At 47.2% G+C, this 13,229-nt stretch overlaps 1 protein-coding gene across 2 annotated transcripts in view; it reads left to right on the top strand.

Moving 5' to 3' along the window:
• The first annotated feature begins 1,451 nt into the window (after positions 1-1,451).
• The window catches only part of ABCA4 (ATP binding cassette subfamily A member 4), a 120,806-nt gene continuing 109,028 nt past the window's right edge, over positions 1,452-13,229 (top strand). Inside the window, exons 1-4 of one of the 2 annotated variants that reach the window (XM_063104333.1) lie at positions 1,452-1,533; positions 9,293-9,386; positions 10,511-10,652; positions 12,793-12,932. In XM_063104333.1, coding sequence (XP_062960403.1) covers positions 1,468-1,533; positions 9,293-9,386; positions 10,511-10,652; positions 12,793-12,932 — 442 coding nt within the window. In that variant the 5' untranslated portion in view covers positions 1,452-1,467. The remainder of the gene's footprint in view (positions 1,534-9,292; positions 9,387-10,510; positions 10,653-12,792; positions 12,933-13,229) is intronic. The other variant, XM_063104332.1, reaches the window with a different exon arrangement.

Below are 13,229 nucleotides of genomic sequence, written 5' to 3'. Positions count from 1 at the left end.
TCATCAACATCATCAATTTTCCTGTCTGGTTCCTATCTCCCTTTTTAGCCTTCTCTTCCAGCATCCTCCATCCATTCCCTTCACTCCAGCCATGCTTCACTTCTTGTGGTTTTCCTGGGCAGGATAAGCAATTCCTGCTTCCCTGTCTTTGCATATAGTTTAAATGACTTTCTTGCTTAAGAACCTAGCATTGTCATGTGTGACCCTGAGCAAAGTCTGTAATCTCACTAGGCTTCAGTTCCACGTCTGTAAAAAAGAGCAAATATCTACATCGCAAAAGTGTAGTGAGGATAAAATCAGATAACAGGCAAGAGCAGTCTGTAAATTGTAAACATACTATAAAATGTTATTTTGTCATTCATCAAAGCCCAACTTAAATGCTACCACCTCCAGGGAGACTTTTTGATATCGTAAGCAGATGGAAGCCCCACCACACACAGCCCACAGGCCCTCGTGGCTTTCATCCCACCCTCCTGGAGTTATCCAAGTTCATGCTTCATGTTTACAACCAGACCACAACCTCCATGTCGTCAGCATCCATCTCTCCTTTAGGGTTCTCCCTCTACCCTTATTGAGATCTCAAGGTTCAGGAGCCTTTCAAAGACAAAAAGCTCCTGAAATTTGAGAAGATAGAGACAAAACGTCCCGTGGTGAAGTACCAGGGAGATTTCTGTTTGGAGTGCCCCTCGGGCCCATCACCTGATGGAGAGTCTATCCAGCGACACCCAGTGTGGAGCTGGAGTGGCGATAGCTGTCCCGCCAGCTGTCTCTCTGCGAGCGGAGCCTGTGGCGGGCATTGCTAATCAGTCACGGGCTCTGTCCTGCTGAGCCTGGAGTGGTCCAGTGCCTTTTCCAGCACAGCTCCAGGCAGTCATGACTAGTTGATCAATTTTAGCACAAGAGATGACAATTCATTACCATCCACTAAGCTCAGAGATGCCGGCAAATCGCAGGCCTAAAGTCACTATAGAGCAAGAGAGAGGGCTAAAAAAGGGAGGGATCACTTCAGATCTGGCAAGTGAGTTGAATGGACTTAAAAGGTGGCCAAACCCTGGGTGCCGGCTCTTGGCAGCCTATTGTGGAGGACAAGTGCCCAGCCTATACTTATGCATAATTTTGTCCCAATCTTAAAGGTCAGAGATATCAGAAGCATCCACCTCAGGAAGCCCAGGAACCCTCTGATGGGGAAGAGCACCTGGGGGTCTTGCTTCCCATGAAATGCGCCACCTCAGTTCCCTAGTGCCAGCCCCTGTGACTTGAGGATTCTCTTTCTCTCCCGAAAACAGAGCCTGCACAGCGTCTGCCTCCTCTCCCCAACAAAGGGCTTACGTGTAATTAAAAGGGATTATGCTCTGAAGGGGAAAACTGCCTTTAATCACCAACAGAAGGACACTGCAGCCTGAGCTGGAGGTGCCCCGAGTGGCATTTGTGTCCATTGCTGTCCCGGTCTTCGTGTTTGTCACCAGCATGGGCTTCGCGAGGCAGATACAGCTTTTACTCTGGAAGAACTGGACCCTGCGGAAAAGGCAAAAGGTAACAGTTAGCATCTGTGGTCTAAAGTGAGGTGTGGAGCAAGTAGACAGGTTGGAAGCGGGGGGGGGGGGGGGACAGCGGGAGGACTCAGTGGGCTTGTTGCACTGAGGCAGTGTGGACTTGCCTGGCCGCTCTCTGAGCCACCGAAGGACATGCTTCTCTGTCCTCAGCCACATCAAAATATTCCACCCACTCTGCGTGTGAATCCATTGCCGGTCCATCCCTTCCCTCTCCCCCTCAGGTTTTTAAACCTGCCAGTCCAGTCCACCACACTCTTGAGCATCCCCACCATGTGGTGGGAAGAGTCCTAAGCCCCGAAGAACAGGCTCAGGGGAAAACAAGAACGCCCTCCAATACCTTCCCAGCTCAGTGATACCCTGTTTCATTGATTCTTCAAGGCCCACTGTTTTCTCGCAGTCTTTCATTTCTGAGTTTGACTGGACATATTTTTTTTTCCTGTCTTAGTGGTGCAAGTCCTATAAGGGATACATTATTAACCATCCCAGACATTTCCTGAGCCCTTTTAATGAGCAGATGTGGGGCTGGGTTGGATGTGGGACCTAAAAGCATAAGATACATGGTCTACTCTGGACTGGCTTCCATGCTGGCTGGGAAGATCCAAAGGGTGTTTCGAGATCAAGAGCACTAAAGTAGCATAGGCCAAATATGTCATGAGAAGTACAGGCAAGAGCCACAGGAGATCAGAGAACCCCACGGTGGATGTGTAAATGCCAACCAGCCTCTGTACATGTTTTCTGGGAACGTGTAAGGAGTAAATATATAACTGTAAAGAAATAATGCACTTTTCTACAGCCTTGCAGAGTCATGCAGATGTCAAATGACTGAAATTGCTGAAAAGAGGAGGAAGGGAGTGGGTGAAGGGTGAGGGCTGAGATTAGAAAGACCGGAGCCAGCCAGGAGCCAGCAAGCCACCCGAGAGCTCGGAAGCAGGAAGGGGGGAGAAAAGGGAAGAAGAGGATGGTATTTGTTCCAAACCTTGATTCAGGCTAGGTTTATGTAGGTGGGACAGGGTTTTGCTGGGTATCAGAAGGAATTTTAGGGTAGAAATGATGCCAACTGGTGCAACATCTGAAGACCTGTGACTGAGTCCTGGGTGTCAGAAGGAATTTTAGGGTAGAAATGATGCCAACTGGTGCAACATCTGAAGACCTGTGACTGAGTGTCTCAGTCAGTGTCTGGCCAGAGAGAATTTAATATGAAAAGGTTCTTGTTAAGTGCAAAGCTGGTAACTGAGAAGGTAAAAGAAAACTCTAAGGTATTATCATGGAGGTAGCAATTGCAGGACACAGCTACCACCCCTAGGGCTGAGAGAACCGAGAGAGAAAGTAGAATTATTAAGAGTTGGAAACATAGACAAGAGGTGCGTGGAGCTGAAGTTAGGACTGGTGAGGACGGGGTGCAACAAGGCTGCTGTGGGGCCTCAGGCCCAGACCCCTGAAGTGGGAGCTCTGGCTGGCTGGTGAGTTTGGAGCTGAGGGACAGTAGCTGTGTAACTAGTACAAAAGGGACCAGCAAGGGACAGGTCCAACTGTGCACACAGATGCCCCCATGGGATGACCACATAATTTACCATCCAAATCAGTTTTGAAAGTAAAAGTAATAATTGCACCAGAACAAAAGCCTGTGTGTGGCTCAGACAGGAGGCTGAGGGCTGAAGGCAAGTCGGAACCAGCGTGCCTGTGGGAAACACCACTCTCTTCAGTCTGCTTTCCTTTGTCAGAGTTTTGGTGTCATTTCTGAGTTTGGGCTGAAGTTATTTGTTGCCTCCAGGAACCAAGGGCTAACAGTAATCAGGGACTCAATACCTTTCTTCCAGGAACTTCCCTTCATAAATGAAAATATTGACAAAATGTGAACAAGTCTCATTATTAAATTTACTCACTTCTTTAAATGTTTTCCTTCGATCAACAAATACTTAATTGCCAGGCATGGTGCCAGGTGCTGGGGACACTACATTATGTGGGCCATCACAGTCCCTGCCCACGTGATGCTTATAGTCAATGGACTGCCAAGGAAAATCCAATATGCCATTGTTTGTTCTCTCTCTTTCTTTCTCATTTTTTTTCTCTCACTCTGATTTTTCAGTTTAATTTCTTAAACTGAAATTAAGATTCTCAGTTTATTTTACTCTCGGTGTACTCTTCCTGGCCCTCAAAAAATATACCTGAGGACTGTAGCTGCTGTCCTGAAATGACTCCATTCCTGTGGCAAGCATGTTGCTGTTACAGAGAATAACCCCATTTTCCAAAGACAGGTCTGGCTCAAGTACTGTCACAATCTCTGCTCCCTTTCCCTGGCATTGGTGGGTGTCCCCCTGTCCAGGGACTCTGCCTTCTCCACAGTGTGCTCCCCAGAGGGATGGAGCCATTCAGGCTGAGAACCTTAGCTTGGGGCCATCTCCCAGGCTGGGCCGAGGGTGGGCTGGCATTCATTTGATGCCATCCCGAGGGTCCGGAAATTGAGATCTGTCTGGCATGCCTCCAGATAGCTTCCGCATGGCCACCACATTCCAGGAGTTTCCAGGATTTCAAGTTGAGATGGAAGCATCTCTCATGGTCCCCCAGTAGCTCTGAGAGGGGTCTGTGGCTCCTTCCATAAACTTTTGGTTCTTCTAGAAACTTCTGCTCTAGAAAATGATGACTCTAAAAAAAAAGATACAATGCTCCCAATCCATAGCTCAGCTCCTAGGTTTTTAATTCCTCAAAATTCTGTGGTTTTATGTTTACTACTATGAACAGAACAAGAGTGAAAACAGGTACCAAATCTCCCCACTCCCCCTCTCCCAAACCCTAAGGGCATAAGATAAGAATCTTCAAATCGCTTCTTCCCTCCCTCCTGTCTTTTTCTTCCTCTGCTAACATTTGTCAAGTATTCCTATGTGCCTGGCATGGTATTACCTCATTTAAAACTCACAACAATTCTACAAGAGAGATGGCTCCATCACCCCCATGGGTACTGATGAGGTAGCTGAGGCTTCAGGAAAGGGTTAGTGACTGCTGGGGCTGGACCTGGAATTCGACACATGCCGTGTGGCTCCGGGACAGGCAGACATGGCCATTACACCACACTGCCTCATGGATCAAGCCCTATCTAATGGACATCATCAAGACAGGGTGACCATAAAATTTACCATCCAAATCAGGGCAGTTTTGAAAGTGAAAGAGGACACTATTAATAATTGCACCAGGATAGTAAATGTAAGATAATACTGGACCTGACACACTGGGATGTATGTTCACCCTTTACCAAGATGAGTGAGACACAGCCCCTGCCCTCATGGAATTCAGAACCAGGCAGGAGTAGCTCCCATGTATAACCAGCAAGCAGAACAATGTGTCCAATGAGAGAGTAGAAGGAAGCATGGGGTGGGGGCGAGGCTGAGCTCTGGGAGCTCGAGGAGGGTGGGAAGACTTCATCACTGTAACATGCACTCCCAATGATGAGAACTTTCTCCACTGCACGAGACAAGTATACACCTGCTCATATTGGCTGTGGACCAGGCACTGCATCCTGAGAGCTCAGTCTGGGGGCCCAGGGTGTCATCCATGATCCCAGCTTCCAGAATATTTGGGAGAGACCTAAGACTCATGAGCGTATCCCTACTCATCACTTCCTGCACCCCAGACCTGAGCACCAGGTACAGCTGTGGCCTTCAGTCCTGGGCCCAGTGTCAAATGAAGAGAACCCAGCAGGTGCAGGAAGGCTGGGCAGCCAGCTGCAGGTGTACCCAGGTTCGGGATCACGTTCACCCAGGCTAAGAATCCAGTCTGGGCTCTGCAGAAGGGAGAAACATGCGGCTCATTTCAAGCCACGGCTACCTTCTTTTAAATTAAAAACAGAGTAGGAGGAAAGAAAGTCTAACTGGCTAAGTTTTAACAACAAGAACAACTCTGCCCTTGCCCAAAACCCCTCCTCCCCCATTCAGATTGAATGGTCAAGAGAGGAGGAGGAGAGGCAAAAAGAAAAAAAAAAAAGAAAAAGAAAAAAAGAGCCAGAACAAGGAAATACCAGTTTGGAAAAAAAAAAAATTTCCACCGGCCCCTTCTGAGCCTCGGCTGGGCTTAATTAAAGTTACAGACATGTTTAAGGGAAGGGTTGGGGGAGCCTGAGCTGCTTTGAAAACATGTTTTTAATTATGCTGTGGAATTTCTCCCTAGGGTATGCCTGTGCACAGTTGAGCGTCAAGGACAAGGATGCTCTGGGGTGGGGGTGCGAGCATGAGTCTGGGGGAGGAAGGAGAGTCTATGGTAAGGACCGACCTGTCTGGCTGGGGACAGAATGGCTGGTGGTCTTTGTGCAGGGAGTGGAGTGTGAAATGCAGCCCCTCCAAAACACATACTCACAGAGTTAGAACAATAACTCTGATCTCTCAAATGTTTTTGAAAGACTACTGACCACTGCCTAGACCAGTGGTTCTCAGCTTTGGCTGCACATTGGAATTATTTCAGAAGTGTTTAAAAAGAAAAAAATCCTGACATCCCATGCCCCAAGATTCTGATGTAATTAATCTGGAACATGGCCTGAGACCCCCACATGATTCCAGCATGCAGCCACGTGAGAACTGCTGACCCAGGTCAACGAAGGTGATTATCTGAGGGGTAGGGATTATAGGCAGAAAACAGCAGCCCTAAGTTGGATATGTAAAGAGGAACACAGGCAAAATGTCCCAGTGATAGGGCCACACAAATAACAAAGGAGAAGAGGAGGATTCTGATTCTTCTTCCCACCAAGGGATGGGTTTAGATCACATGCTTTGCATAGGCCAGACACTTCAAAAAATACGAGTGACTAAGTGACTGAGTGAGAGAGTGTGTGACTAGCATTTTAGAGGGATGAGACACACCAGCTTGGGTTTAGAAATTTTATCCATCACACAGGTAGGCAAAGCTGGCTGAGCCCTCACCCCTGGTGTATGCCGCTCTTCCGTAAGGAGCAGGGGACAGTGCGTGGTTAGTTTCTCAGGAAGCCTCATGTTTCCAAACTGGCAATGAGCAGTTCTGAATCCAGAAAAGGAGGAAACATGAATGTAAGTAGAGGGCAGGCCTAAGAGGCTGCAGATGATTTTAATTATATATCCTTGCTCTTCTGCCTTTACAACATGCTGTCACCTACAGTGTCCCTGTGGCCCTTGCAACAAGTGGGTGAGGCAATAATAAATGGCTCCTGTTTATTGATTGTTACCTTGTGCCAGATTCTGCTTTCTGTGTTTGCCATGGTTAACTCATTCCATCCTCACAACTGCTCTGGAAGGTGGGTCCTGGTATCACCCCCATTTAGAGATGAGACCCTGCAGCATGGAGAGGTTGAGTGGGTTACCCAGGGTCATATAGCTGAGACAGAGCAGACTGGGTAGGACCCACAGTACTTGTCCCCAGAGTGACCTGATCTTAACCTTCAGTGTACACTGTAGGACAAAATAGCAGTCCTGTTTCACAGATGAGAAAACAGATACTCAGAGGTTAAGCAAGCCCCAAAGTGGTTGTTAACCAGATCTTCCCACTCCTAATCAGCATCAATGTTTAACATACCAGACCACTCCCAGTTAGGCATTGCTACATGGAAGGCAGCTGATCTATGTGGTAGAAAACCAACATTACAAGCAATTATCTTAAGGAGTCAAATGTGTAGAATCTGGACTGGTTGTCTCATTTCCTGGGTGAAGACACCAGGTACTACTTCCGGTTTTATCACTTGCACCTATCACTCACAAGGCTATCTTGCAGAACTTGCTGCTAGGCCCTACCCACTGGGAGGATCCGGAATGGTAGGCGAGAATCCAGCGTGCATGCCTCTGGGGGGCGCAGTTTGTTAAATCAGCAGACTTTGGTAACCCAAGCCCTTGGTTGCCTCCGGCTTTCCTGCAGAAGCCTCCCAGACCAGTCTTGACAGAGGCTCAGTCATACTAGAGATACTTATTGGGCACTTCTTACAAGTCCCGCCTTGTGTGGGATGCTGGAATCACAGTAGTGACAAGGACTGACTTAGAGCCCACAAGGGCCCCACTTACTTGAAGGAGTAATGACCCTGAAGTACAAGGAGTGATAGGACAAGGGAAGTACAGGCTGCTGGAGGACAGTTTCTGTGTGGCCTGGGGGCCAGGATGTTAACGGTGAGATGCGGTTGGCTGGGCAAGAGGCCTGCCAACCTTCATTTGCATGCCCTGACAGTAACCGCCACAGCAGACATTCCGATGGCTATCAAGTATGCTTGGGGTCAGTCCTCTTAACTCTGGGTGAGAATTGCCCAATATGATGTTCTGCAATCTTGTGGGAGAAGGTGTAAGGGGAGTCCGGAAAAATGAAGGCCTTAAAGAAAACCTACCATTCTACTTTCCACATTTGTGCGTGAGTGCTTTTCCCAACACATCTTCCCTAGACATCTTTTGAATAAAACATTTTGTAAAAAGTTACAACTGCATAATCGCCACCTGCTCCTAAACGTTTTTTGCTTTTTCTTCAATGCATGATCCTTTTTTCCCCACCAATTTATTTTCTGATTTGATAAAATTCAGTTGCCAGCAGATCATTTTTTTAAAAGCAGAACAGAGCTTGTCCTTACTAACAGGAAAAGAACAAACATTTACTGAGCACCTGCTTTGGTGTATGCCATTTTGCTGAGAACTTACACTTCTTTGAAAGGAAAACAACAAAGGGTTAAATTTAAGACCATGTGACTAGCCCCCAGCTGATCTATAAATACCTAAGCCTCAATTCCTGGCAGGCTGCTTAAGTTCTCTTTCAGATCTTATGAGTTTCCTTCCTAAGGTCTCCAGAGTAGGGGTTGGGTAGAAGAACTGTTACATTCCCCTCTCCCCTTCCCATCCGTAATTCCACATCTCCAACCCCCACCCTTGTGTGTAATGCCACAGAATGCAGGCTGCAACAAACAACTGGGTCTCGTTCTCTTGGAGTCAAGAGTTCTTAAGCTCTAAATTGAACCTAAATGTAAATACCAACTTTCAAGCACATGTTGGTATTAGCAGTCTCTTCCAGTGTAAAAGCCCATGAGCAGTATGCCCCGCTTTATTTCTTCAAGAAACAGAAATTGTTGAAGGAAACATATTGGTAAACCAGATTTATGTTGACTTTGCACAGAGTTATTCATTTGTGCATTCATTCAGTCATTCATTCACGCATCCATCCATTCAGTGATCACACATGCAAAGTCTATTAGGCGCTAGAAGAAGGCAAGGTAATGGGGAGGCGCAGAAAGAGCTCTGGTCCTGGAGGCAGGAAGCTGGGTTTTGGTTCTGATGCTGTCACTACCGATGTGACACCGCACTGTCACCTTTCCTCTTTCAGCCTCTTTCCTCATCTGCGGAATGAGAGGTTACAATGAGATCTTTACTACCTACAGCATTACTTGGGAGTTTGTTAGAAATGCAGGATCTGGTGGGGCCCTACTGAATAAGGATGTGCACGCACATGTACAGCAACAGCTAAAAAGTACTGAAGCATGAGATCCTGATGACCCTTTATGGAAGTCTTGTGCTAATGCAGTTTTCTAAAATAGAGACAAAGTAGAACCCAGACGGATGCAAACTCTGGTTGGGTATCATAAATCAGCGTACAGGTAGTACAGGAGGGGGATCAAACAAAGAAGTTCTTTAGGTAGATATTCCACAACTAAAGTCCTGCTGCAGACACAGGCACCCAGAGGACGTGTGTCTGCTCTGGTTATGTTCCCTGTAATCTCTTAGCACTATTGGCCTTTTTCTCTTTTTGTTTTGTTTTTCCAGATTCGCTTTGTGGTGGAACTTGTGTGGCCTTTATCTTTATTCCTCGTCTTGATCTGGTTAAGGAATGCCAACCCTCTCTACAGCCAACATGAATGTAAGCATAGCCTGGACAAGGCCCAAAGAAACACCAGTTCAGTCCTTTGTCTAGAAAGGTCTTGGGGGTTGGGGTGTGGAAATCAGATCTGTTTATCACCATTTCACATCTACAATGCATAAAAAAGAGATTCAGCATTGTGCAAATTCTGGTTTCTTAATCCTACACCTTCTAAGCAAATATTTGTATGTGGTTATTGAAAGATTGTGCAGTTATTTTTCGTTTTGTTTTTCTATACCTAAAATTTCACTCTTTTAAAGAGAACAGAGTATAGATGAGTTCTCTACAATATTTCAGAGATATAACCAATTAGGAGATATGTTACACGAGAGTACTTAAAAAAGTTAATGGAAAAGTAGAATTAAAAGATAACACAAATCTTTCCATGAGCTTTTGGCAGTACCTCACACAAGGTGCTGAGAAAAATAAGAAGGGATGATATACAATCATACTTCATAAAATATTATTTCTTGGACCCCTGAGATGTCCAGGGACCTAGGATGAACCTTGTGAGAGTCTATTTTATACTTTCCCTTTGGGAAAGCCTTTATCTGGCTTCTGGCCAGGAGGACATCTTCTCTCTCTAGGCAGCCGATGGGGAGGCCTCAAGAGGTAGATAAAGCTGTTCAGTCCCCAGTTCTTGGTCTTTACCCTCTTGTTCATGAATTTCAAACCTCAAGTTCTGAATCAGCCTGCTGTCCATCAAATGCTTCCTTCTTTCCCTACCCCCAGGAGCCCGAAGCCCTAATCCTGCTGCATGCTTGGGCGAAGGTGCTCAGCACACAGCTGCTGAAGGAATGGATGAGCCTCTCCTCCTCCTCAAGCAGCAGCAACCCATGGAGCCTTCTGGAGCTAATGCCCCTCTGCCCCTCCCACCGCATTTGTCCCCTCTGTCCCCCTCCACTCTTCTATCCACACCTCTCTTAGAGCATTCCTCTGCCTCCCAATTACACCAGGAGCTCAAGAGAAGAGGCCCAGTCTCCAGCACCCAGCACAGGGCCTGTGGATGAATGAGGGGAGTACCACGAGGGGCCGGGGCTCCTTCCTGAAGGGGCCCCAGCTCTAGGGCCTGCCTCCCCTTAGTCCCCGTGACTAACTTCTCCTCTTCATTTCCTCTTTTAAAGGCCATTTTCCCAACAAGGCGATGCCGTCAGCAGGAGTGTTGCCGTGGCTTCAGGGGGTTTTCTGCAATGTGAACAATCCTTGTTTTCAAAGCCCCACCCCTGGAGAATCTCCTGGAATTGTGTCAAACTATAACAACTCCATGTAAGTGTTGAGATTCCCACCCAACAGGGGAGGAAGTTGCACGCCCCTTCATTCTCGTCATGCACCAAGTGCACTCGCAGACCCTGGAGCATTGAAAGAGTGTTCCTGTGGCCTGCTGTGCCCCTAAGCTCTTGTGAGCAGAACAGGTTTCCTCTCTGGAGCATTCTGTTAACTGTGAGGGACATGACTTCCTGGTCCTTATATCTCTGAGATGTGACATGGAGACCAGCATAGCTCCCTGCTGAGATGCGTCCACTGCCTCCTGGTCATCCATCTCCTTGGGGGCTTCACTGCATGAGACAAACTCAGTCCCCCCACCATCTGCCCCCATCGACACCGACAGACATCTGTTTCTTTTTCTTTTTTTTTTCTTTAAGATGGCCGGTAAGGGGATCTTAACTCTTGACTTGGTATTGTCAGCACCACACTCTCCCAATTGAGCTAACCGGCCATCCCTATATAGGGATCCGAACCCGTGGCCTTGGTGTTATCAGCATCACATTCTCCCAAGTGAGCCATGGACTAGCCCTGATGTCTGTTTCTTTAAAAGTCTTCTTGGACATCTGAGAGTTAAGAAAAGTGTCTGGGAGCATTACGAGGGTGAATAAAACCAGGTTTACAAGGTGAAGTTTGCTTCTTGGGAGAAAAAGACAAATTCCAAATTCTCTATTGTAATTTGCCATCAGTGCCCTTGAGTGGCAAGATCTTGGAATATGGCTAGAGGGCTGAAGAACCATTCCAAGAAGCTGATGAAAACTGACGGCTGTTCTCCCCAGGAAAATGGACACACACAAAAAACGTTACATTGTGCTCATGATTGCAGGGGACTCGGGGACTCCAGGTTAATAACCTCAGGTCTGGGGTTGAATTTCAAGTCAAATCCCATAGGAGAATCTGGCTTTGGACTTCCCTTTGGGAGTATGTGATGTGAGCACGTCTTATAGACAGAGGCTCCGAGATGTGGGCAGGGCCATTCTTCACCCACTGTGCTGAATTCCAGCCATCCCTTGTGAATCTTACACCTGAAGGTCACCAGCAGGGGTTTGCTGGGGAGCAGGCTTTACCCTACCTATATACACACCAGGTGAGGTGGAATCTGAGATATTTGGTTACTTCAGTTTTTTTCTTAGAAGAGCTCAGTATAATTCCCCCAACACAAACCTGCATTTAGATTTTTAAAAAAGAACATTTGATAGATCAGCCTAATGCTCTGAGGGGCCCTTTCCCACTGGGAGCAAACTGTGGCTGCCTTTGCCCTACAGTGGCAGGGTTGAGCAGTTGTGACAGAGACCGCATGGTCTGCAAGCCTGTACTATTCATCTGTTTGCTGATAAATGTCACAGGATAAACATTCCTGGACTATAGGGGGATAGAAGAGGGAACCCCTATCTTCCTAGGAAAGTCAGAAAGGTGACGTTCCACTTGCTGCAAAGGCTGCCTTGAAGCATAAGTTTACATTTTCAGCTCAGGATTCCTTGAGGTTCCTAAAAAAAAAAAAACCTACCCATCCAAAGAGATCCCATGGGGTCACATGGTGGGATCAGGGGAGCCTTGGAGACAGCTCTGTAGTGGCTGCATGGAGTTTTGATGCAACCAGCACTGACAGTGATTATAGATGTTACTGGGGAAGGTTAAGGTGTGGGAGTTGGGGAAGGGGGCTCCAGACACCAGCTACACTCGGCATTTGAACCAGGAAAGCTGGGTTTCACATTTCACAGACACATTATGGGTGAAATACTGGATTGTTCAAGGTTCTTTTGCTTGCAAGGCAAAGAAACCCATTCAAACAAGTTTAATTCCCAGAAGGAAATATACGATTTGGATGCTAGACCTTCCCACAAAGCAAAGGGCAGCAAGACAGGATTCAGGAGGGGAGGGACAAGACCTGGAGAGCTGTCAGGAACGGCTCTCTCAGTTCCTCTCTGCCTCTCCTTGTGCATCCACTCTATTCACTGTTTGTTACACTTTATGTACAAGGAAGCAAAAATATCTTTTTCCTTTTGCCTTGGTGGTATTGTGAGGATACATAATGTGGCAGCTAGATCAAGCACATGGTATCTTTAAAAATTTCCAGAAGTGATATTATTACTATGAAAATGACAGCTGCTTCTTTACTGATGAGGCTTTGTCCTTCTTACAGCTTGGCAAGGGTGTATCAAGATTTTCAGGAACTTTTTGTGCATGCAGCAGAGAGCCAGCACCTTGGCCATGTTTGGACAGAGCTCCGCACCTTGTCCCAGTTCATGGACACGCTGCGGACTCACCCTGAGAAAATTGCAGGTAAGCCAGGCTCCAGCATCCTCAACCATCACTTGCCTTTCACGGGCCTCACCCATCGGAGAGACTGAAGACAGAGGAAAGAGTGGGGAGGTATGGTGGGAAAAGATACTAGAGGAGGCAGGAAGGGTGGGCTCTGCGGGCAGCATGAGGATCACCCTGGTGAAAATGGCTCTTCCTCCAGGCAAAGGTAGGAAGTTGGGAAGGAGGGCAGGAAAGATTTCATACCAGGTAAGTCCAGAGACAGAAAGAATGCCAAGAGAGATGGCACTCTAGGAAGTGCAGGCCTAGGTCAAGGGC

The sequence above is a fragment of the Cynocephalus volans genome, chromosome 8 (assembly GCF_027409185.1).
Source record: "Cynocephalus volans isolate mCynVol1 chromosome 8, mCynVol1.pri, whole genome shotgun sequence".
NCBI lineage: Eukaryota > Metazoa > Chordata > Mammalia > Dermoptera > Cynocephalidae > Cynocephalus > Cynocephalus volans.
The sequence above is the reverse complement of the archived record's forward strand: the minus strand, read 5'-3'. Positions and strand labels throughout refer to the sequence as shown.